General features: G+C 61.4%; 1 protein-coding gene across 2 annotated transcripts in view; it reads left to right on the forward strand.

Moving 5' to 3' along the window:
• KCNT1 (potassium sodium-activated channel subfamily T member 1) overlaps positions 1 to 24,930 on the forward strand; it is a 56,088-nt gene that overhangs the window by 17,150 nt on the left and 14,008 nt on the right. The window contains exons 2-17 of one of the 2 annotated variants that reach the window (XM_075558893.1): positions 14,121 to 14,200; positions 14,706 to 14,805; positions 18,353 to 18,409; positions 19,583 to 19,631; positions 20,329 to 20,388; positions 20,707 to 20,781; positions 20,855 to 20,938; positions 21,270 to 21,364; positions 21,499 to 21,507; positions 21,626 to 21,806; positions 22,914 to 23,078; positions 23,152 to 23,288; positions 23,375 to 23,438; positions 23,522 to 23,630; positions 24,034 to 24,142; positions 24,248 to 24,397. In XM_075558893.1, the coding sequence (XP_075415008.1) occupies positions 14,121 to 14,200; positions 14,706 to 14,805; positions 18,353 to 18,409; positions 19,583 to 19,631; positions 20,329 to 20,388; positions 20,707 to 20,781; positions 20,855 to 20,938; positions 21,270 to 21,364; positions 21,499 to 21,507; positions 21,626 to 21,806; positions 22,914 to 23,078; positions 23,152 to 23,288; positions 23,375 to 23,438; positions 23,522 to 23,630; positions 24,034 to 24,142; positions 24,248 to 24,397 (1,524 nt within the window). The remainder of the gene's footprint in view (positions 1 to 14,120; positions 14,201 to 14,705; positions 14,806 to 18,352; positions 18,410 to 19,582; positions 19,632 to 20,328; positions 20,389 to 20,706; positions 20,782 to 20,854; positions 20,939 to 21,269; positions 21,365 to 21,498; positions 21,508 to 21,625; positions 21,807 to 22,913; positions 23,079 to 23,151; positions 23,289 to 23,374; positions 23,439 to 23,521; positions 23,631 to 24,033; positions 24,143 to 24,247; positions 24,398 to 24,930) is intronic. The other variant, XM_075558892.1, reaches the window with a different exon arrangement.

A 24,930-nucleotide genomic window follows, 5' to 3' on the forward strand; every position in this document is an offset into this window, starting at 1 on the left:
GGGGTGGGGTGCCTAGAGGAGGTCTGGGCTCAGGTGGGGGCAGGGTGAGACCAAGGGGTGCAGGAGGCCCCAGGTCCTTCTTGCTCTCTGGACCCCTGTTCTAGGCTCACCGGCTCACCCTTCAAACCCTAGAGAAGGCCTCATGTTGGCCTTCAGACATAATTAACAACTTAATTAATGAGCACACTGAGTCTGCACCCCCTCCCAGAGCTCCCCATCATTCCTAGGGGCCCCTGCAGGGATAGGAATCTGTGTGGGGTGTGGGGGGGGGCGGGGCGGGGAGCAGTCAGGGATGCCTGCAGCTGTACCCAGGTCTACAACACCTGGGAGTGGGGGGTTGTGCTGATGCCTGGCCCTGTGGGGTACACCCTGCTCCTGCTGGAGCCCCCCTTAACCCTGTGCCCAGGGGTCTGCTGTTCTACTTCCTGGGGATAGTGCAGAAGGGCAGGTGTGAAGGGTAGCAGGAGCCCTGATGGAGCAGTGGTTACCCATTTGGTTGCGGTCTCAAGGTCAGCAGTTTGAAACCACCAACCATTGCGCGGGAGAAAGACAGGGCTTTCTACTCCTGTAAACGGTGACAGTCTCGCAAGCCGCAGGGGCAGTTCCACCCGGCCCTGTAGGGTCGCCCTGAGCCAGTATAGACTGGACAGCCGCAGGCAGAGAGGAGCCCTCTTCCCCGTCCCGGTGAATGTGACTGCCCTCAGGTGGCAGGCGCGGGCATTGCAGAGGGGATCCAGGGCTAGCGGTGGGAAATGCTCCCGAGTTGCCCGCGGGTCCCTAAGAACAGTCACCCCGTGCTATTGGGGGTGGGGGGTGGGGGGGAGAGAGAGACAGGACACACAAGGACCACCGGACCGCGCCCGCCCTACGCCGCCTGTCCCCTCTGGCCCCTCCCCCGGCTGGCCAGCTCGCCCCTCCCTCCCCTGCCCCTGGGCGCCTCCTGACGCCTTAAGATGGGTGGCTGGGTCCAGTCAGGATGACAGCCCCCGGCGGCTTGTCATCGAGGACTGTCCAGTTCGCGCCTGCCCACGGGCAGTGGGCGTGAACGCCGCACTCGCCCCTGGCTCTGCTGGAGCCCTGCACCCCTGGGGATCACTTCCTCCAGCTCCCCTCCCCCTCCTCCACTGAGTGAGCGCGGTGTGGGCCCTCCTGGGTGGGGGGATGGCTGGTACCCCGAAATAAAATCCCTGCGCAGAAAGCAGGCAGCTGTTAATGAGCGGTTCCTCTGCGCAGCCTCGCAGTGACGAGCGAGCTAGGTTTCTCCGGGAGCGGTGGCGCCTCCACATCGCCGTGCGTGGGAGCCCGAAGAGCAGCCCTCCATGTAGCTTCCTCCAGGAGTCATTGCAGTTTAATTACCTTGTCTGCCTGGCCCTGTGGCAGGGACCTCCACCCTGGGACACAGACAGTCCTTGCGGGGTGGGCCCTCCTGACACCTCCCCCTCCTCTCCGGCTACTTGGATCTCTGTCTGCCTTCACCAGGGCTATGCGCCAGTCCGCTAGACCCCGTCCTTCCATTTTCAGCCCGGTGCTCATGGTCTTGGGTCATTTAGTGCCAACTGCCGGGCTATCTGGGCGCTCCATCTGCTTCCCGAGGTCACAGCCACTCTGCACTTCATCCGGCTGGGTCTGTGTGGATAAATGGACTTGTCTGGTTGAGCCCTGTCCTGATTAATCGATTCCAAATATGAGGCCCTTGTGGGGACTTTCCATCTGTTCCAGGCTCTGTGTTGTTGGCAGGTCTTGGTTTTCCGCATGCCAAGTCTGTTTCCTCTCTCTCTTTCTCCCTCCTTTCTCCTTCTAGCCTCCCAGCTGCCCTTTCTAGTCTTCTTCCCCTTCCTGCTGCCTCGCCCCTCATGTCCTCTCCCGTCTGCTCACCTCTGAGGACAGGGGAGGCGGGTCTCAACCTCGCTGCCCAGCTCAGAGCTTTCTGTTTTTTACTCCTGTCCACAGCCCAGGAGCACAGGGCCAGGGCAGCATGCCTCAAGGCCCCAGCTTGCTCTGCCCACCTCACCCTTTCCCCACTCCGCTGCCTGAGATCCCCTGAAAGTTCTCTCCTGCTGGGGACAAGTTGGGGCCTCAGACCCATCCACTCCAGGGGCGACCTGGGGGTCCTGGATTTCCTCTGAAGGTCTGCGCCAGCGTCACCTTACCCAAGAGATGAGCAGCCCCGGACACACTGGTCTCCCTCCAGGGAAGACCCCTGGGTCCCACCGAGCTCCTACTGGGTCAGAGGGTACTGCCTGATACCCCACCCCATGCCGACCAGGCCACTGTGTCCCCCAACCTCCTCCTGCCCCTGCAGTGCCTGTCTCTCCACAGGCCTCCCTCACCCTTCTCCTCTTCCCCATGCTCTCCTTGACCCCAGGTGTGTCCCCTCTCACTCTCTGGTGTGCCCCCCTCACTCCCAGGCAGGCTCTCCTCCTCTTTGGGGTACTGAGTGGGGGCCAGGCCACAGCCGCCTGCCTGGGTGGCTCAGCTCCTTTCGCACGAGGAGTCCCTACGGACCCCTGACTTGCTCTTCCTCCGTCTCTTCCCCTCACGGGCTTGTGTGTCCTGGGCAGTCAGACAGTCGGATATGCAGCAGGCAGGGCAGCCTCACAGTGGCCACAGAGACCAGGAGGTGAGGCGGCCCGGGGTTAACTGACAGCCAGATGTGCTGCTCTGTTCGGTCTCCCCAGGTGAGGCCGACAGACCCCTCCTGTAGGAAGAGGCGTGGGTCCATGGCTTCATGCACCAGGACACAGCCTGGCACGTGGCGCAAGCACATTCCTGCCATGCCTTTGACCTAGAGAGAAGTGACTGCGGGGAAGAAGAGGAGCCAGCCATGTACCCACCTTTCCCAAGGCGTGGTGCAGCTTCAGGAGCTGCAGGTGGGTTAGACTCACCCCTACCTCCCACCCCGCCCCGATCTGGCCACCTCCCCGGAGCCACAGACACCAGTGCCCGACTGGCAGATAGCTGTGTTTTCTTGATTGATGAGGCCATCGAATGGGAACCGAAAACCGGGCCGTGAGGGTGAATGTTGCCCCAAATCTGTAGGGTGACACAAGGTGGGAGTCTCCTCCATGGGCCTTCGGGTCTGGCCTCGTTCCACCTTTCCTCCCCTGCTGTCTGTCTGTCTGTTGCTGTGGCTCTGCGTCTTGGTGAAGCCCCACTTCGCGTGGTTGGACTCCTGGGTGCTCTCAATGAAGACAGCCCAAACCAACCAGCCAGACGCAATGCCAGGGGTGGGTGCCAACCCAGGACTCACAGCACAGGCAGGACAGAGTGGCCCCTGTGGGATTCCAAGACCCTAACTCTTCAAGGGAGTCGGGAGCCCCGTGTGTGTCTCTCTCTCTCCCGAGGAGGAGCGGCTGGCCTTGTGCCCTGGGGCTCTTGGATCACTGCACTTTCCCCGCCCACTGCTACATCTGACCTTGCCCTTCCCCTCCCTCTGGGCACAGAGCACACCAGTCTCTTAAAAATCCCGGAGCCCTGTCCTGAGCCAGGCCAGGTGACCAGAGATGCCCCGGGACCTCTGCACTTCAGCATGCCTGCCAGCGCCCTGGTCGAACAGTGGGTTCAGTGTTAGGCTGCTCACCACAAGGTCGGGAGTTCAAACCTGCCGGCTATGTCTGCTCCTGTGCAGCGATACTGTCTCAGACACGTGCAGGGGCAGCTCCTGGTGGACTCTAGGGCAGTGGGCTTGGGTGCTCTGGCTTTTCATCTGGTGCCGGCAGGCAGCCTGACTGGGTGGGCGAGCCCCTGCAGGTGCCCGGGGTGTGTGGGTCTGCGTTCTCCTGATAACACCTTGGAGGGCCTGTGACACCGTCCTCCCCCTGGTGATGGTGGTTATGAGAGGTGCACTCCAACACCCGCTCTTTCTCCTCCGTGCTCTGCAGGGACAGTGCCCCCGAGCTGCGCCCGCACAGCAGTGGTCACATTCATTACATGTCACGAATGCACTGCCTCCAGGGACGTCCAGCCAGAGCCCCACTCTGTGGCATCTCGATGCTCCCCCGGAAAGGAGCCAGGGTGTAGGGGCTTCTGTGCCCCTCCCTTAGGACAGGCCCTGCACCTGCGCCCGTATCTCACAGGAGGTGCTGCTGGCAGCTGCCTCGGTGAGGACGGGGCAGAACAATACCTGGCCATCAGCCTGGGTGCATCATAGTCCACTGGACCGTCCAGGTGTCTTTCAGCCCGGGAGGCGCCCTGACGACACTGGGATAAGCACCGGGCTGCAAAGAGCAAGGTCAGCAGTTTGAAACCACCTGCCGCTCCCCAGGAGAAAGATGCACCTTTCTACTCCTGAGAAGAGTTACAGTCTCAGAAACACACATGCGCAGACCGAGTTCCCCACAGGGGCCCACTGGCGAGTGGGTCGCCAGCTCCTCCTTCTTGGCCTTGGCGTGGAAGTTCCGCTGAGACCCATGCCCACCTCCATGGCACCATCGCTCCCTGTTGGGGGCAGACAGCAGGCTGGCCAGACCACAGGGCGTACGGCTGGGAGAGGGGAAGCGGCAGCAGGTCGTGCAGTTTCTTCCAAGAGCAGGGTTTTCGGGGTTCCTACTGGCACCTGGCAGGGGTGGGGCAGGTTTGGGGTTCACCTGAGTACGTGGCTCCAGGTATGCTCCCCGGAGGGAATGGGCTCCCTGCCTGAACTGGGAAACAGAAGTCTGAGGCTAGAGGCCCAAGCCCCAAGGGTCTAAGTTTGGGGGGATGAACTGTACTGGTTGGGGTACAGAGCCCAGCCTCACGTGCTTGCTGGGTCCCTGTAGCTGAAAAAGCCATGGTCTGGGCTCCGGGGCGGGGGGGGCTCCCAGTGCGCCCTGGGTCTGGGCACACCATAGGGGTTCTCTTGGAGCTCCTGGACAGCACTGGGCATCAGGGCAGCAAGACCAGGAGCACCCCCAACCCCGTGCCATGTGACCCTGGGTGAGGCAGCCCTTCCAGAATCTTGCAGGCTCTCAGGACGTGGAAGGGGGCAGAGAACTCATCCCGTGGGGGCCAGCACTCCCTCGTCCTGGGTTCAAATCCCCGATCTGTCCTTCCTGGCTTGGACTCCAGGGATGTACTTCCTCCCTCGTGCCTCAGTTTCCCTGGTTCCAGACTGCACAGGCCTGGGCTGCCTCTCCAAGTGTGAAATGATGCGTAGGATGCTGGCCCCCAAAACCACTCCCCAAGAGTTTACATGGGCCGGAGGGAACTCCCACAGCCAGGGCAAGAAATGGGGAGGGGCTGCGTGCTTGGGAGAGGGCAGCAGAAGCGGTAGGGACCACCCTAGGCTAGGTAGCGAGCTGGACGAGGTCCTGCATCTAGGGGCTCCGGCCCAGCGTGGCTGCCCCCTCCTCTATCCAGCAGCCCTACCTGGCGAAGGTGAGGGCCAGCAGCAGCGCCGTGGTAGCCCACCGCGGCCCAGTGAGGGATCAGCACTGCGGTCCACGCTGCGGGGAGCCCCGCCGCCCTCTCCGCCTCCCCCTCTCCCGCCAGGCCGTTCCACTGCGGCGCGGCGCGGGGGGCGCAGGCCCGGATGGAGGCGGGCGAGATGGTTGCGCCCGGCGCCGCCCCCGCGCCCCTCCCGCAGCCGCGGAGCGCTCCTCGGGCAGGATGGCTCGGGCCAAGCTGCCGCGCTCGCCGTCCGAGGGCAAAGCCGGCCCCGGGGGCGCCCCGGCCGGCGCCTCGGCCCCCGAGGAGCCGCACGGGCTGAGTCCGCTGCTGCCGCCGCGCGGCGCGGGCTCGGTGGGCAGCGACGTGGGCCAGAGGTAGGGGCGCGGCGGGCGGGCCTGGAAGCGGCGGGGCATGCCAGGTGGGCGCTGCCAGCTGGAACCCTGCACGGCCATGCTTCTACACCCGAACCCGCCCGGAAACGGTGGGGGCTGAGGGTAGGGGGGTCCTCCTGCTGTGCCTCCTGCCAGCCTGGTGTGTGTGTGTGGGGGGGGGGTGCCATAATAGGCCTGCAGGTATGACAGGGAGGAAGCCAGGCGCTGGACCAGGTGGTAACCCCTGTACCACACGCCAGGGACCCTTCCTCTGATGGTTCCAGGGGTCTTTGGGGAGAGTCAGGTTTCGGGGTCCCACTTAAAAGGGAGCATTTAGAAGTGGGAGAACTTACTGAGGGCAGGGTGTGGGAGCTGGACAGGCGAAAGGGCTTCCGTGTCCCCACAAGTCCGACTGGGCTCCCCAGGGCAGTGTAGTGGCAGCAGGGGCTCTGGGGGCTCCAGGACAGCCCAGTTACTCCCCTCCCCCACCCCACCCCACCCTTGGCTGCGCTGGGGGTACTGCCCATTTCATGGATGAGGACAGTGAGCCCCGCTGGTGACGGTAAATACTGAACTAGCCCGTGGAGTGCGTGCCAGGAGCAGTGTCCTGAGCTGGGGTGGGGGGGCGGTGGATGAATCAGACCTGCCCCTGGTGGGGGCAGAGTTGTGTGCAGATAGCACCACAGGGAGAGAGCGGACATCCTGACTGCAAGGGCCTTCCAGGCCCAGGACAGGGTGTGCGTGTACATAGTGTTGTGTATGAGTGTGTGGGATGTGTTTGTTGTCTCTGAGTTTGCACGAGTATGAACATACATGAGTATGTGGATGCCTGAGTGCTTTGCATGTGTGTGTGCATTGTGTGTCTGTGAATGGGTGGGTGTGGTGTGTGCATTCTGTTAGTACGAGTTTGCATGTGCACAAGTGTGTGAGTGGGTGTACATATCTGAAAATGAGTGTGCGTGTGCACAATGTGTGTGGTGTGTGCACTCCCTGTGTCTGCATGAGTATGTATGCACACTAGTGTGTGAGTGTCTTCAGTGTGTGCATGTGTGTGAGTGTAGTGTGAGCACTGAGTCTGCACCAGTGTGCGTGCACACAAGTGTGTGTCTTTATTGTGCACATGGGGATATGTGTGTAAGGGTAGTGTGGGCACTGAGTCTACATGAGTGTGCATGCATATGTGCGTACATTTGTCTTCAGTGTGTGGTGTGAGAACTGAGTGCACCAGTGTGCATGCACACGAGTGTACGAGTGTCTTCAGTGTGTGCATGTGAGAGTGTGGTGTGAGCACTGTATGCATGAGTGTGCGTGCACATGAGTATATGTGTGTCTTCAGTGTGCATGAGTGTGTGTGAGTGTAGCGTGGGCACTGAGTATGCAACCAGTGTGCATGCACACGAGTGTACGAGTGTCTTCAGTGTGTGCATGTGAGAGTGTGGTGTGAGCACTGTATGCATGAGTGTGCATGCACATGAGTATATGTGTGTCTTCAGTGTGCATGAGTGTGTGTGAGTGTAGCGTGGGCACTGAGTGTGCACCAGTGTGTGTGCACACGAGTGTACGAGTGTCACTGTGGGCCCTGTCCTTCTGGAGCAGGCTTGGTGTACCAGATGGCAGCACTGAGGGTGTCAGGAGCCTGCTGGTACCCAGTCCACCTGGCCACAGGCCTTCTGGCCCCTCCCGCCTGCTCTTGGGAGAGGCAGCTGCCCTGCGGGTAGTCCCATTGGCCAGAGGAGATGGCCAAGGCTCCGGTCAAGTGCCCTGGGCAGGCCGCACACAGCTAATGCAAGTTGGTGGGCAGGCCATGCCCCAGGGACAGGTTTCCTTTCTCCGCATCCTCTTCCTGGACGCTGGAGGGCGGTGCCCCGGGGCTGGCTCCTGCTCTGTCCCCTGTCTGCAGGCACTGCAGGGATGGCAGGTGCTGCCCAGGCCCGCACTGCAGCATGGGAGTCAGGGCACAGGGCCACCTCCTCCAGGAAGCCCTCCCACGTCCAGCCCTCCCCACACCTTGCCTGGGGTGGGAGTGTTACCTGCCTCGGTTCACGGATGCAGAAACTGAGGCAACGCACTCCTGGGCTGGGAAAGCCTGTAGCACCCCCCCATCCCCCCCCCCACACACACACTCTCTCTCCCTTCTTCCGGGAGCCCTTAGAGTAGAGCCGGGTCAAGCCAGGTGAGGAGAGTTGAAGGCAGGCAGGCCCCTGCACAGAGAATGAGGCAGTATGGGTATGGTGGGACTTTCCCTGAGAGCCAGCACCCCCCACCTGCCCCACCCTGCATGCCTGAGCCGCCCCCCCATCCACCCAGGGCCGGGAAGGCAGCAATGCTGGGGTGGGGGGGTCCCCGCTGCCCCCACAGGCCTGAGCTGCAGGGAGGGAGGGGGATGCCAATGCCTGATGTGACCCTCAGAATGAGGCTTCCCCACCTCCCAGCACTGCACCCTTATTTCATGGGGGTGGGGTTCTGGGTCTGCATCTTCCTGCCTGTCTGTGCTCTGGACGACCTCACTGGTCAGGGGCGGTGTGGGGGTGCCCAGGGGGCGGGCCTGGGCAGGCTGTGAGGACCGCCCTTTGCGAGTGGTAGCTGTCCACCCGGACCCTCTGTCCACTCTGGATGTAGCACGTGGAAGCCCACCCTGATCTCCTCTGTCGAGGAGACAGGACTGGGTTGGGGCAGAGGGTGGGGCCAGGGTGGGGCCACAGTAAGCTGGAGCGGGGGCCAGGTGCAAAGAGGCAGAGTGGAGCTTTGGGGGAGTCCGCCTCCCCCACCTTCTGCTCCGTCTGGGCAGAGGGCTCCTTCAGGCCAGTACCCCGAGCTGCCCTGGTGAGCGCTGCTGGGGAGCAGTATCTCTGAGGGTGGCCCCGAAAGCCCTCCAAGCACACTGCCCTGCCCACCTCGTGACACGCCTTTCCCTCTGCACCCTCCCACAAGGGGGTGCCTGCCTTCTGCCTCCATCCTAGAGCCCCCTCCACACCTCTGCCCACTGCCTGCCCTGTCCATCGACGCCGTCCAAAACCCTGGACACTAGTTCTCTTGCAAATCATGAGCCCCAGCCCTGGGGCAGGTCCCTCCCCTTCCCGACAGCTGCTGGACCATCCCTACACCCGCCCCTGCCACCAGCACAACACCCCTAAGTGGGCCTGGGGTCCAGCAGGGCCCTGTCCCCTGGGGTTGTCGATGTCTGCAGTGGTTCCAGCTGCCCAGCCTGTTGGCCAAGGCCACCCGCACACAACACAACATACATGCACACAGACACACACACACACCCCAGCCCCTGCATGCCAAGACCACCTGCACACAACACAACATACATGCACACAGACACATACACACACACACACACTCCAGCCCCTGCAGGCCAAGACCACCCGCACACAACACAACATACATACACACAGACACACACACACACCTGTCCCGCTGCATCTGGTCATCTGGGCACTGCCAAGGCCACGCCTCCCTCATACCCATAGACCCCTCAGAGCTCCCTGCCCATCTCCTGGGCTCACACCTACCTCCACTGCGACTGACTGCCAGGGACACTGCTATCTGTGTTCTGAGCAGGAAAGGCCTGAGCCCAATAGCTGGGCAGAGGCCCCACCCAGCAGCCGTCACCTCTCCAGGAGCCCAGGTCCCCATCCTGTCCCCACACTCAGGGGCAGGGGCAGGTCTGGGGGCACTCAGAGGAGAACCTGCCAGCCCCACAAGCCCTGCACGGACAGGGGGACGTGAACACGTACATCTAGGCTCTGTTTTCCTGCCATGTGGCCTTAGGAGCTCAGGGGGCCTCTCAGAGCCTCCGTTCCCTCCTGCTCGAGTGAGGGGTCAAAGTGAAATGTCCCTCGGAAGTCTCCCGTGCGGGACAGGTGTGTAACCAGACACACACCCCCACATGCACCCTGTTGGTTTGGGATTTTTTCCGGCTTCCACCCAGCCACTCTGGAAGGGTCTGAGGCCGGGAGTCTCGGGCAGCCTGCTGCATGCAGGCCTGGGTCCGCATGACCCAGGGTGGGTGCTGGGAGGAGCCAGGGGGCACAGAGGACTCCAGGGCTACCCTGAGTACCTGTGATGCAGGGTGACTCTGTTCCCTGGGTGGTGGGGGCACCCCCCACGGCTGCATGTACCCCCACGCCGCTTGCCTCTGCTGCTTTCTTGCCATGACACCCCACCCCGTGTGCTGCCCAATCCCGCCCATGTCTGCACCAGCCTGCTCAAGGGACCCTGGGCCTCGCTGCCTGGCCAGCCCTGCTGCCCCTCTGCGTTGATGTGTCCCCTCTGTCCCCAGGCTCCCAGTGGAAGATTTCAGCTTGGACTCCTCCCTGTCACAGTAAGTGCCTTTCGGGGGCCACCAGATACCAGGGGCCAAGGGCCATCGGGACGTGGCCTTCTGGCCACTGAGCCGCAGCCCGTCCCCTACAGCCTGATTGACCTCCCATGTAGAGTTCAGGGAACCTGGGCCATGCCTCTGTCCATGTCCTGGCCCCTGGGCTGATGATACCCTCAAGCCCTGCTCAGAATAGTCACCAGGGACTGGAGCCTGGCTCCCCACCCACTGCAGTGCCCGCTGGGCTCTGAGACCCGGGACTGTGTGGAGCTGTGCGTGTGGCTTCTGGAAGCTGGCAGCACCCCTGCCCTACTTGTCCACCTGGGGTTCTGTGCGAGCAAGCCTGCCCCCAAGGGACTGGGTACCACAGGCCTGGCGTCGTGACTGGAACTTCCCAGCCCTGCCCATCTGTGCGAGGCTGCTGCCAAGAATCCCTGGAAGCCGGTCCCCCGCCCTGGGGAGACGGTAATTGCTCGCTGCGTCCAGCCAGCCGCGGGCCCTGTCAGCAGAAGGGTGCCTCCCGGGCCCAGAGGGGTACAGGCAGACGCTGGCACAGGCTGGCAGTGGACCATATACTAGGCACGACTTGTAGCAGGCTGGGAGATGGGCTTCTGCCTGGGCCTGGCTGGGAGCTGGTCCCCCGGCAGGGGTAGAGGGGTGTGTGTTCAGGGCAGGGCACTGGAAGCTGGTGGTCAGGCTCTTGGCTGTTAAGTGCATGGCGCACAACGGGTCAGGGCCCAGGACAGGCTGTGGAAACCCTCCCCACCCTCCAACCACCCTGTGTGCACCCGCCGTGGGAGAGGGCAGCCCGCCTTTGGCTGCCGCCGGACAGGACCCTGTGTGCATGCTGGGCTCCCTGCCTGCCCCACAGGGTGGGTGTCCAGGGGAGGACATGGGGGTGAGGAGCTGGGACACTGTGCGTACAGAGGCCCGCTCTTGCTGTGAGAAATGCTGGCTGCCCAATGGGGTCAGTGGGGCTACGACATCTTGGTGGTGGGCTGCCTGCCGGCCACGCAGGACCCGGGTTCCTTCCTGCCAGTGTGTTTTCGGCCCCCCTCCACATGTGTCCTGAGGAGCGTGGCGTCATGCTGCTGCACGGCTTCCTGTACTGTTTCCAGGCAGGGGCTGCTCTGGGGGACAGCCAGTGGGGACCTGCGGTCACTGTGACCCCATGGCCCCTGACCAGGGGATGGTGCAGAACACAGCAGTAGTGTCCCTTTGTGAGTGGGGTCCCCATGAGAAGAGGTGATTCCCACTCAGGTGGATGAGTGACTGGAGTGTGTGAGGTGAATGAGGTGAATGTGTAAAGTGAGTGAGTGAGTGAATGAATGAGTGATGAGTGAATGAGTGATGTGGGTGAATGAGTGATCTGAAAGTAATGTGAGTGAATGACTGATGTGAGATGTGAGTGAGTGAGTGATGTATGTGAGTGAATGAGTGATGTGAATGAGTGATGTGAGTGAGTGAGTGATGTCAGATGTGAGTGAGTGATGTATGTGAGTGAGTGAATGAGTGATGTGAGTGAATGAGTGATGTGAGTGAGTGAGTGAATGAATGAGTGATGTGAGTGAGTGAGTGATGTCAGATGTGAGTGAGTGATGTATGTGAGTGAGTGAATGAGTGATGTGAGTGAATGAGTGATGTGAGTGAGTGAATGAATGAGTGATGTGAGTGAATGAGTGATGTGAATGAGTGATGTGAGTGAATGAGTGATGTGAGTGAGTGAATGAGTGATGTGGGTGAATGAGTGAGTGAGTGAGTGAATGAGTGAGAGTGATGTGGGTGAATGAGTGATGTGAATGAGTGATGTGAGTGAGTGAGTGATGTGAGTGAGAGAGTGATGTATGTGAGTGAGTGAGTGATGTGAGTGAGTGAATGAGTGAGAGTGATGTGGGTGAATGAGTGATCTGAAAGTAATGTGAGTGAATGAGTGATGTGAGTGAGTGAGTGAATGAGTGATGTGAATGAGTGATGTGGGTGAATGAGTGAAGTGAGATGAGGGAACCCAGGCAGGCCCCACTCCGTAGCCTGGCCTCCTCTTCCAGGCAGCTTTGCCATCACACCAGCCAGCTCCAGGGCTCTTCCATTGGGGTCCCCAACAAGCCCCTCACTAGCACTGCCTTCTGTAAGTGGTCCTTTCAGCCTTGCTCTCTGTCTGGCTATGGAGATGTCTGCCTACTGCCCGCATGGGCATCCCGAGCCGGGTCCTCCGGCTGTGGCCTTGCTCTGAGGCCCAGCAGTGCGCTCGCCCTAACCACTGCCCTGCGCCGGGCGCAGCCCTGCCAAACCACCCCACCCCTTCCGCAGAGAACAACGTGGAGTCTCGGGCCAGGCCAGACAATCCTGTGGCCCACACGCAGCTTCTTGCCAACGGAACCCGGCCTGCTTATTGACCCAAAAGTGCCCTCAACCTGTGACCGTGTGTGCCAAGCCCTCTGCCCTCAGTGGGGACTCAGGGCCCGGGAGGTGCGCGTTAGGGGGGTGCTCTGCCCCACACCAGTCCCGCAAGGCCCAGTCCAGCACCCTTGGCCCCACGTCCACCCCATTAACCGCACTTCCTGCTGAAAAGGCAGCTTTTAATCATCTCTGTGGGGGCTGGGAGCCGGTCGGCCACAGCTCATCACAAATTACCCAAGGCCTTGGCATGGAGTGAGGCCAGTCCTCGCTGCGGCATCCCTGTTCCTGGTGGGGTCCCTCCCAGCCACGGAGCTGCCAGCAGGCACTGAGTGGTGCCCACCTGGGTGGGCCCGTGCAGTAGAGGTGTCCAGGGGTGTCGGAGAGGCCCTGGGCAGTGGGCACATTGTTCTGGGGTCCACAGGGCCTGGGGAGCCTCTGTGGAGGGCTTGCAGGTCACAGCCCTCCTGGCACACAGGGTGGAGGCGTGGGGCATGGGGCTGCTCACCCTCCTGGGTCCTTGCCCAGGACCCGCCCCCAACCCTGAGGCAGGAGGAGGCCCCGGGACACAGTGGCTGCTCTGACACCCAGTTTGTGTACCGCACCCCCCCCCCCCGCTTCCTGGTCTAGAATGCCTCTTATTGCAGGGTATCCACCCCAGTCCCCTACCTACAGGCACTCCAGCGTCTACCACCGGGCCCTCAGACCTCCTGCTGCCGGATGGAGGGTGACAGTGGAGGCATGGCACAGGGAGCACCCCTGGCCTGGGCTGGCCTCAGGGGCACACCCCCACTTCTGTGCAGGCTCATAAGATGTCCTGCCTGCCCTGTTGGAGCCTCACCTCTGTGATACCAGGGGGGTCCTGGCACAGCCCAAACCAAAAGGCCCCTGTCAACAAGTGGGTGCTGACTCACAGGGGTCCTACGGGACCGGGTGGAGCTGCCGCTGCGGGCTCCCAAGGCTGTCACTGCTCACAGGAGCAGGCAGCCTCCTCTTGCTCTGGCAGAGTGGCTGGTGGGTTCGAACTGCTTGCCTTGTAGTGAGCAAGTCCACGTGTAGCCACTGCAGCTGGGCCACCAGGACCCACCCCGGCCCCCTGACAGCCAGCAGGCGAGCTCGGGCCGCAGAGGAGAGAGTCTGCCACACACTCTCCCGCCGCCTGCCCGTCTGGGCAGTCAGCCCAGGGGCCATCCCAGGAGCCACTGGGGCCCAGTGTCGGGAAGGACTGGGCAAGGCTGTATGAACCGGGGGGAGGAGGTGTATCAGGAACTAATGCTGGGGCACAGAAACGGGCACTGCAGTTGCTGACTACCACCTAGGCATCTTCTTGGGCACAACAGAGTGGGTGTGGGCCCCGCAGACACAGGTGTCCGGGCGGCTGCAGCTCGTACTACCCACCCACATGGCTTGGGGAACAGTGGGGTGTGGGCAGTGTGGCCTAGCCACCCTCTGAAATGTGCCCGCTGGCCCGTGGCACAGTGTGGGGTGTTGCCAAGGTCTCCCTGACTCCTGGTCTTCCGTTGGCTCTGTCTGGGGCTCTGGGATCCCAGGCCCAGGCCCAGCCACCAGTGGAACCACTGACCCCCAGGACTCATGGTCTGGGCCTGTCCTCTGTCTCGCGGCTGGAGGGCCCCAGAGGCCCACGCCCTTCTCCTGGTCCACAGGGTGCAGGTGGAGTTCTACGTCAATGAGAACACCTTCAAGGAGAGGCTCAAGCTGTTCTTCATCAAAAACCAGAGATCCAGTGAGTGGGCGCGGCGGGCCGGGGTCACTGCAGTGGGTTTCCTGCATTGCGGCTGCGGCCTCTGCACTGCAAAGGCATAGAAGCCCTACTGCCCCTGCTGGATACAGGGGCTCGGATCCACCCCTGCCCACCCGCTGCCCCTCCCCTCCACACCTTCCCACTCAGAGGCACAGCCACCTTGGACAGCGCCCAGGGGCAAGGGTGAGGGTTCAGTGCCCACCAACCACATGCTGGATCCCAGCCCTCCCCCCGGGACATGCCCGGCCCCCCAGCCTCCGAGCTGTGTTTGTAGATGAGGACTGGGCAGTACCTCTCAGAGATGGTGCAGCCCCTGCCACCAGGCACCCCAGCCCCCTACCACCGAGCACCCCAGCCCCCTACCACCAGGCACCCCAGCCTCCCAGGAGCTCAGGGAGAGTTCTTGGGGAAAGACCACAGCCCACTCACTTAGTCTCCCCTCCCCACTGCTGACCCCTCCCCACCACGACCCCCTCCCTCCCTGCAGGCCTGCGGATCCGGCTGTTCAACTTCTCCCTGAAGCTGCTCACCTGCCTGCTATACATCGTCCGTGTTCTGCTGGAGGAGCGCTCCCAGGGCGTGGGATGGTGCGTGGCGGACACGGGGCCTGCCGTCCGAGGGTCCTGGGGTCACCCCAGCCCCAGCCAGAGCAGTACCTTCCCAGGCTCTGCAGGGGCTCGTGTGCCTGGAAGAGGTCTCCTGAAGAGAGGTTTGGGATGTGGGTGGTGGGAGAGACTCGACTACCACCCACCAAGGAGAGCACCCAGCACAGACCCTGAACCAGCCCTGGGCTGTGTTCTGCCCTGCCAACTCTCCTAGGCCCCTGGTCCCCCCTTTCTTGGTTTACCCCTTCTTTTCCACGGAGCATGCTCTCTGGCACTCCCGGGAACAGAGTGCGGGGTCCACTGCCTGCAGCCTTGCCAACCTGAAAAGTCCCTGTGGGACCCTGCGAGCCCCTTCTGCTGAGGCACTGCCCATGGTCCGGGCGGCCCGTCCCCTTCCTGGTCTCAGCATGGAGCAATCCTTCCCTGTGAGGCTGGGGACTTCCCTGTGCCCACTGACCTGTGACTCCTGGACAGCTCCCTGTGACACCAGTCTGGGAACTAGCATCCGGGCTTCCCGTGGATCATGTCTTTGAAGATCACCTCCCCTCCTTTTCTCAGGACCCCTTCTGGGATCCCTGTTGCTCGGATGTTGGGCTCTGGAATGTCCCTGTGCCCTTGCCTTCTCTCTCCGTCACCCTGTATGGCTTCCTCTAGGAATTTCCTTCTCTTTCCCCTTCCAGCTTTTGTGTGAGGTTGTTTCTTTGTTTCCTGGGTCTCCTCTGCTGTGGTTTGTTCCCCATCCTGTCTACCCCTCTCCTCTGTGGGAGACCACAGGGCCGACCGTGGGCTGGTCCATTCTCCTCCCCTTACAGATGAGCACACACCGCGCGTTGTTCTCCAGCAAGACGCTGACTGGAGAGTTTCGTCTGCATACGTTGATTCTTGATGGCCCATTCGTGTCCACCGGTGGGCACCTGAGTCCTTCCTGCCCCTCATCTGCTGAGGAACACCACTGAAGTGGACACTGGTGCTCAGAGAGCTGTTTGCGTCGTTGCTTTTTAAAAAATCATTTTATTGGGGCTCATACAACTCTTATCACAATCCATACACACCTCAGTTGTATAAAGCACATTTGTACATTCGTTACCCTCATCATTCTCAAAACATTTGCTTTCCACTTAAGCCCGTGATATCAGCTCCTCATTTTCCCCATTCCTCCCCGCTCCCCCTCTCTCATGAACCCTTGATGATTTATAAATTATTATTTTGTCATATCATACACTGTCTGACGTCTCCCCTCACCCACTTTTCTGTTGTCCATCCTCCAGAGAGGAGGTTCTGTGTAGATCCCTGTAATCGGTTCCCCCTCTCTACCCCACCCTCCCTCCACCTTCCCAGTATGGTCACTCTCAGCACTGGTCCTGTAGGAATCACGCATCCTGTGTTTCCAGTTCCTATATGCACCAGTGTACATCTTCTGGTCTAGCCAGATTTGAAAGGTAGAATTGGGATCATGATAGTTGCGCGGGGGAGGGGGAGGAAGCATTTAGGAACTAGAGGAAAGTTGTATGTTTCATCGTTGCTACATCACAACCTGACTGGTTCATCTCCTCCCCGAGACCCTTCTGTAAGGGGATGTCCAATTGCCTACAGATGGGCTTTGGGTCTCCACTCCTCACATCACCCCCTCATTCACTATGATAATGATTTTTTGTTCTGACGATGCCTGATACCTGATCCCTTCGACACCTCGTGATCACACAGGCTGGTGCACTTCTTCCACGTGGGCTTTATTGCTTCTGAGCTAGATGGCCGCTTGTTTACCTTCAAGCCTTTAAGACCCCAGACGCTATCTCTTTGATATCCAGGCTCTGTCAGCTTTGTGCCCTTGATTTTAAGTGTTGGTGGGGACACACACAGGAGTAGCGTCACAGCTCCTGGTTCTCCTGTCTCCCACAGTGGCTGCAGCCCTCGGTATCCCCATCAACCGTGAGCACATGCCCCCTCGTCTCTCCGCACCTTCACCTTACTTGTCCTCTCCGCTTTGCAAGAGGACCCGCGTGATGGCCTTGCTTCCTGTGGTCTTGGCATCCAGCTCCTGATGGCTGATGATGTTGGGCGTCTTGTCACGCACCCTTTGGTCACTTGGAGGGCTTCTCTGGACAAATGCCTAGCCACGCCTTTGGTCCATTCTTCCAGTTAGGCTCTTCAACTTTGTTGGGATGTAAGCTTTTGGGTATTCTGGGTAGTCAGCCCTGATCTGACATGAGATGTTTTCTCTCCTCCTATAGGAGGTCTTGTCACTAACTTAGTAAAGTCCCTTAATGACACAAGTTCTGAACTCTTACCAAGTCCCAAGTTGTCTGGTTGTTTCTCTCTCTCTCTCTCTCTCTCTCTCTCTCTCTCTCTCTCTCTCTAGTTGCTCGTGAATCTAAGAACCCACTTTCTAAAAGAAGCTACTGAAACTCCCCCTGTTCTCTTCTAAGGGTTCTGTGGCTTTAGACCTTGTAGATGGGCCCTTGGCACATTTGGGTTGGTATTTAATGGGGTGTGAAGGAGGGGTAGGGCTCAGCTTAATTCTTGTTCAGATTCAGTGATTACAGCCTCGTGTGCTGAGGGAGTGACTCTCCCAGTGATTGACCTCTGTCACATTATCAGAAATGAGTCGATCATCCATGAATGGGTGTATTTCCAGATTTCCTGTCCTGTTTCTTTGGCCAAGATGTCTGTCCTTATACCAGCACCACACTAGCATTCTAATATATTTGGAAATTGGCAAATACGAGTTCTCTTATATTTTTGGCCCCAAGACTGCTTTGACTCCGTGTGGCCCCGTGCAATCCCATAGGAACGTGAGGAGCAGCTTTTCCATTTCTGAAGGGGAGGGGGCGATCAGAAGTTAATTCCAGTGGTGCTGGATTTGTAGATTGCTTTGGGTAGACCGGCCTCCCAACCTCCCCATCTGCGATATGGGTACCCTGTCCCTGATCTAAAGAGATGGGGGGACGGACAGGCAGATGGGAGGATGGACAGATAGCGAGCCTGGCCTCCAGGCCACCAGGTGTGCAGAGAGGACCAAGGTGAGACCACTGCTCCCAAGAAAAGAGAGGATGAGGGGGCCCATCCCGGGACTCGGAGAGCAGCCAGGGCCCTGGTGTGGGTCCATCTGCTGCTCCTGGGAGAGGCCGGTCCTGGGCAGTAACTTAGAGGTGGCCCTCTTCCGCCCTGCCCCTTTCATGCACCCTTCCAGACTGTGCTGGGGGTATCCCCTCACCCTGCTGGGACCCTGCATGTCACCATGTCTCTTTCTAGTGGGGGCAATGACAGGCTCTGCGCCCTCCCCTGGGGCCTGTCCTCACCACACACAACTGCCCCCCTCCCCCACCCCCAGACCTGGCATGTGCGATGGAGCCCAATGCTGCCACCCTCCCCACTCAGCACACAGATGCCCATCTGAGACACACCGTCATCCTGAGACGGGCGAGTGGTGTCTTCTCCCACCCTCCTGAGTCCAGACAGCCCTGGCAGGGCCCTTCCAGGGGCAGTGTTGGGAGGGACCTTGGCAGTGCCAGCTTCTCTCTGTCCGCAGCTGGGGATGCCCCAAGCAGGTCTACAAGTTCAATGGATCATCGTCCGAGTTCCACTGGTGAGTTTAAGCAGGGTGGTGGGCTGGGCAGGGGTTTACAGAGTGGGAGTCCTGCCTGCACCCCTGACCTCCCGGATGATGGCTGTGCGTGGTCAGTCCCAGTTGGGGCCGTGGCCTTGGCACACAGCTTAAGGAGGGCAGCAAGTGTCAGCTGCCAGCTGGCCACCCTGGCTGCGTGGCCCAGCTCCCGCCCCTGCCCGTCCCCTTCTTGGGCTGGTGATGCCAGAGAAGGACATGACCTTGCAGTCGGGAGCTGGGGGATCACGCTTCATTTATCCTTTTCTTTTAAACGTGGCGAACATAGAGGTTGCAAACCATTGGCCTTTCGGAAGTCTCCACACCCACGGTCCAACGGTGCTGGGTGGCCTCTTCCCCACCCCTGGCTTCCCGTCCTCCTGACCTTCCGGAAGCCTAAGAGACCAAGGGTGGCCCAGAGTCAGGCTGGTGGCTGTCTTGCCCCCCACCTCTGGGGGCATGGAGCTGGGTCTCCTCCCCTCTCAGCCTTGCCCTTGCTTGGCTGGGCAGGAGCACGGAGATCGCCGGAAGGCTGACCCAGTCACTGTTCTCTGGTGCCCTTACTTATGTCTCAGTTACCCCGCCCCCCACCGGAGAAGCAGGGGGTGGAGAGCCCAGCCTGCACCTCCATCCACACCCCCACTGCAGCAGTGCCTCTTTTGGGGCTGCAGCTTCAGGAAGGAGGGCCAGCGGGCCTACAAGTCCGGGGTGGCTCGTGCCTGCGCAGCCCCTCAAGGGCTAGGTTCTCTGTGTCTCAGTCTGAGTTTGGGCAGGGGACGTCCAGTGACCCCAGGTGGGAGACCTCTGCCCCTGCACCATCCCCCAGGTGTCCTCTGGGTCTGGGCCCAGCCGAGTCTGCGTGGGGAGGGTGCACCTCACCCGGGAGGCACCATATGGTGGCAGTGCCACAGCCCCGAGTGTGGATGAGGCCGGAGGCCAATCAGCACCTGTGAGCACAGTGAGCAATGGTTAGCACCCTGGCGAGGTGCCCTGGCAAAGCAACTGCAGCTGTGGCTCCAACACAGAACCACTGTGGGGGCACTGGACGGTCCTCGGAGCCCCTTGGCCCATGTCCCAACCCCAGGCCTGCCCCTACCCAGTGCTCACGGCCACCCAGGCCACCGCAGCTAACGCAGCTGCCCTCTGTCCCCTCCGCAGGGCTCCCATCCTCTGGGTGGAGCGGAAGATGGCTCTGTGGGCTGTCCAGGTGAGTGGGGCAGCCAAGCCCCAGGGAGTCTCGGCACCCTGGGCTCATCTGTCAGCCACCTCCATATCTCCAGGCCCAGGGTGGTACTGGGCTCAAGCTTTCAGGGAGAGGGGACCTGGGACTCCCAGCAGGGCTCGGCCCTGGGAGCCCAGTGCCAGTGCTGGGGCAAGGAATATACATACAATCACATACACAGACCCACACAATCACATACACAATCAGACACACACACAGAAGCAAACACTATCAGACTCACCATCGGACACACATCTCACACAGAATAATAAGACACACACACAATCAGATACAGAATCACAGATACACACAGTTTCATACAAACACATACATACAATCAGATTCACACATAGACACACACAGTCAGACATAGAATAACATACACACAGATCACAGAGTCACATAAATACACACACACACACACACTGGATTACAGATACGCACACTCATACACACCACACATACCATGCTCATACACAGACTCACATATTATGCACACATTCATATACACACCACACAGAATGGCACACACACACACTCATGTTCACACAGACACACAGAATCACACACATTCACACCCTCTCAGGCTCACACACACAGACACACAGAATCTCATACACACACACACACACACACACCCTCCAACACCTGCTGAGACCCTGACCGGCCCTTTCCTGCCCAGGTCATCGTGGCCATGATCAGCTTCCTGGAGACCATGCTGCTCATGTACCTGAGCTACAAGGTGAGCCCTCACTCTGGGCTTCCTGCCACCCACCAGCTGCCCCACAGTCCCCTCCAACCCTCCCCTTCCCCTCCCCACCTCCCCACCTCCCCTTGCCAACTCAGCACCGCCCATCGCCCTCCCCCTCAGCCTCCCTTCCCAGACCCATTCCTGACCTCCTTCTGGGTCTAGTGTTTCTCCCTTGCCCCCTCCCCTATGCATCTCTGTACCTGTGCCCCCACGTTCCTGCCCCCTCCCTCACTATCCGCTTCCCTCCCCTTCCCGGGCCCCTCCCCTTTTGCCACCCACTCTGCCATCTTGTATTGCCTGACCCCCCAGGGCAACGTCTGGGAGCAGATCTTCCAAGTCTCCTTTATCCTGGAGATGATCAACACCCTGCCCTTCATCATCACGGTGGGTGCTCCCCCCAGCCTAGCGCAGTCCCCCAAACAGCCCTGCAGGCCCCTGACCCCCACTCTGCCCCCAGATCTTCTGGCCGCCACTGCGGAACCTCTTCATCCCAGTCTTCCTCAACTGCTGGCTGGCCAAGCATGCCCTGGAGAACATGATCGTGAGGACCTCCACGAACCTACCACCACCCCCTCACCCCCATCCCTCCCAGGGCCACGCCGCCTCTGACTCCCCCGCCCTCCCAGGATGCCCTGCCTCTGAGCGCCCCACCCTCCCAGGACACCCCTTGGGTCCTGGTCTGGGCCACTCGTGTGCATGGCCTCTTGCCCTCTGACCAGGCACCACCTACTGAGGAAGTTTTTACACGTGGGGCTCCCCACCGGGGAGGGTCTGTGGGCTGGGCTGCGAGGAGCAGGGGGCCGGGGTTGCAGGCTCCCTGGACTCCCACTGGGTCTGCGTCAGCTCTGCTGGCTGACTCACACCCTCCGCAGAACGACTTCCACCGCGCCATCTTGCGAACGCAGTCAGCCATGTTCAACCAGGTCCTAATCCTCTTCTGCACCCTGCTCTGCCTCGTCTTTACGGGGTGAGGGCGTAGGGCCAGGGCTGAGGGAGAGCCGGGTGGTAAGCCAGGGCCCAGGCCAACCCTCACAGGAAGCACCAGGGTCGGGGCAGTGCACATGAGATGTTGGGGTGGGGGTTCCCCGGTTACTGAAGGAGTGGGGCCAGGTCTGCTTTGTTCTCAGCACCCTGGGAACTTAGGGTAAGCAGGGGCCATGGGTGGGGCACACTGGGCCTCTGGTGTGGTCGGCCTCACCTCCTGGTGGTGCTGCCTCCCGGGCCATAGGACCTGTGGGATCCAGCACCTGGAGCGGTCAGGCGGCAACCTGTCCCTGCTGACCTCTTTCTACTTCTGCATCGTCACCTTCTCAACCGTGGGCTACGGGGACGTGACGCCCCAGATCTGGCCATCGCAGCTGCTGGTGGTCATCATGATCTGTGTGGCCCTGGTGGTGCTCCCGCTGCAGGTGGGCGGAGATGCAGGGCCCTCCGCAAGGGCCTACCATGGGGTCTCCTGGCAGCCCGCTACATGCCCCTACCCACCCTGTGCTCCCTGCACTCAGGGAAAACAGGGCTCTGGGTCCCTGCAGGTCAGCTGTAGGGGAGTTTCCTGTGCCCTCACTCTTTGGGGTCTGACGGGGGAAGCTCTGTCTGGGGCAAGCATGGGACAGGAGCTGGTGGTCAGTGTCAGGCACCAGGGGGCAGGGGGCAGATGCCACAGCAGCCCCCCACCACGTGGACAGATCCTTGTCTCCTCAGACAGTGATGAACCAAGGTGTGGTCCCCGATCTTCCCGCCCTCCTTGGGGAGAAGGCTCACAACACAGTAATGTCCACAGCTGACCCTATGGGAGTTGTCCTCCCCCAGCTCAGGCCGGGCACTGACCCAATTCCTGGAGATAGGTCACTACCCACCATGCGGGGGGGGAGGGGAACCTAGTGCTGTGACCACCACCACCCCTGCCTGCCTGTCCCCAGGCCAGGTAGACAGCACCTGGCCAGGCCACTGGAGTCCAGTAGAGTCGAATAAACACATGGACTGATGCTTGTGGGAGCAGAAAAGGCTGAAGCAGGCACCCTTGCAGCGATCAGGACCGCGGACAGCTCCGGGACGCTGCCTGGTGACCCTAGAACGAATCTGACACACACTGCTCTTACACTGGGCCCTCGGTTCTTTTCCAAAGAACAGCCCCTGGGCGCCCCTCCGAGATAAGCCTGGGAGTGGGCGTGCAGGTGTTGGCGTGCAGGTGTTACTGGACCTGCAGGGAACAGCACTTGGGCGCTGCCCTAGTGGGTTTACACGTTGGGCTGCCAACCCAACGGGCGCCACTCGGGAGAAAGGTGAGCAGCCGCTCCCAGGGAAAATGCGGCACCCTCTAGTGCCGACCCTGGGGCGGAACCACGCTGTCCCGCAGGCCCTCGGGGAGTCAGAATGGACCCCGTGGCCGTGGGTTTGGTCAGGGCGCAACCCACATAGCCCCAGGTACTAGCTGGCTGCCCCCCCCCCCGCCGTCTACTCGGTGTGGGCGGCGGGCATGGCCACCGGTCACCTGGCGCTTGCCCCTCTGCACACAGTTTGAGGAGCTCGTCTACCTGTGGATGGAGCGTCAGAAGTCGGGGGGCAACTACAGCCGCCACCGCGCGCAGACGGAGAAGCACGTGATTCTGTGCGTCAGCTCGCTCAAGATCGACCTGCTCATGGACTTTCTGAACGAGTTCTATGCGCACCCGCGGCTCCAGGTACGCTGGTGCCCCTGCCCCGCCCTGCTGGCGGGACGGCCCCGGCTGAGCTGGCGCCCCCCCCCCCCGACAGGACTACTATGTGGTCATCCTGTGCCCCACCGAGATGGACGTGCAGGTGCGCAGGGTGCTGCAGATCCCGCTCTGGTCCCAGCGGGTCATCTACCTCCAGGGCTCGGCGCTCAAGGACCAAGACCTCATGCGGGCCAAGTGAGCGCCTCGGTGGGGCGGGCAGGGAGCGGCATCGTCCCCCATCCCACCCCCACTCTCCGCCGCTCTGAGCCTGTGCTTTGCAGGATGGACAATGGCGAAGCCTGTTTCATCTTGAGCAGCAGGAACGAGGTGGACCGCACCGCGGCAGTGAGTGCCCGTTGGCCGCCTGGGGGCGGGGTGGGGCCGGGGCGGGGCCGGCCGGCACTGAGCTCCCCTCCCCCACCCCGCAGGACCACCAGACCATCCTGCGAGCCTGGGCTGTGAAGGACTTCGCCCCCAACTGCCCCCTGTACGTGCAGATCCTCAAGCCGGAGAACAAGTTCCACGTCAAGTTCGCAGGTACGTGTGTGTGTGGGGTGGGGGGGGGACCACCATCCCACCGCCTCTGGAGTCCCCGGGGGGATGTCTTCTGAGATGAGCCGCTCTGTGCCTGGGTACCCGTGGTAGGGACAAGATAAGGCATGCTGGGGACAGGAGAGCAGGCATGCTGGGGTGCTGGGGACAGGTGAGCAGGCATGCTGGGGTGCTGGGGACAGGTGAGCAGGCATGCTGGGGTGCTGGGGGACAGGTGAGCAGGCATGCTGGGGTGCTGGGGACAGGTGAGCAGGCATGCTGGGGTGCTTGGGGACAGGTGAGCAGGCATGCTGGGGTGCTGGGGACAGGAGAGCAGGCATGCTGGGGTGCTGGGGGACAGGAGAGCAGGCGTGCTGAGTGTGAGCGCCGTGACCTCGCTGTCCCGCAGACCACGTGGTGTGCGAGGAGGAGTGCAAGTATGCCATGCTGGCCCTGAACTGCATCTGCCCCGCCACCTCCACCCTCGTCACCTTGCTGGTGCACACCTCCCGGGGCCAGTGAGTGCCGCGGGGCGGCGCCCGGGCGGGCGGGCAGGCGGGCGGGGAGGGGCGGCCGCCCCCATCCCACCCGCGGCCGCCCCTCCCCTCCCGCCGCCCCCGCAGGGAGGGCCAGGAGTCGCCAGAGCAGTGGCAGCGCATGTACGGCCGCTGCTCGGGGAACGAGGTGTACCACATCCGCATGGGCGACAGCAAGTTCTTCCGCGAGTACGAGGGCAAGAGCTTCACGTATGCCGCCTTTCACGCGCACAAGAAGTACGGGCCGCGGGGCGGGCGGGGCTCCAGAGAGGCCTGGGGCCAAGGGTGGTCGCTTCACTGGGCAGCAGGTCGTGGGGATCGGTCCAGCTGCCGTGGGCCCTGGGGAAGGGAAATGTGGGAGTGGGCACAGTGTCACCAGGACGCAGAGCCAGGGGCGGTGGGCGGTGGGAGAGGGAAATAGTGCTGGAACCAGGCAGTGCCCAGTTTCGGGGGCTGCGTGCGGGGTGAGGAGGGGAGCAGGGCAGGGCTCCATGTCCCCCAGGGCCCTGGTTGGAAGGGGTAGTCAGGTATCTGGGCCGGGCTCGGTGTCCCCCAGGGTCCAGATCTGTGAACTGGCACAGCCAGACTCTGTGTTGGAACCCAGGTTGGGGGTGAGGAGGAAGAGGGCTGGGCTCCGGGTCCCCCAGGGTCCAGGTTTGGGGCAGTGGGGGAGCAGGGCCGGGCTTTGTGTCCCCCAGGGTCCAGGTTAGTTGGGGGAGAACAGGGCAGGACTCCGGGTTCCCCCGGGTCCAGATCTGTGGGCTGGCGCA

Source organism: Tenrec ecaudatus, chromosome 10, assembly GCF_050624435.1.
Source record: "Tenrec ecaudatus isolate mTenEca1 chromosome 10, mTenEca1.hap1, whole genome shotgun sequence".
Classification (NCBI taxonomy): Eukaryota; Metazoa; Chordata; class Mammalia; order Afrosoricida; family Tenrecidae; genus Tenrec; species Tenrec ecaudatus.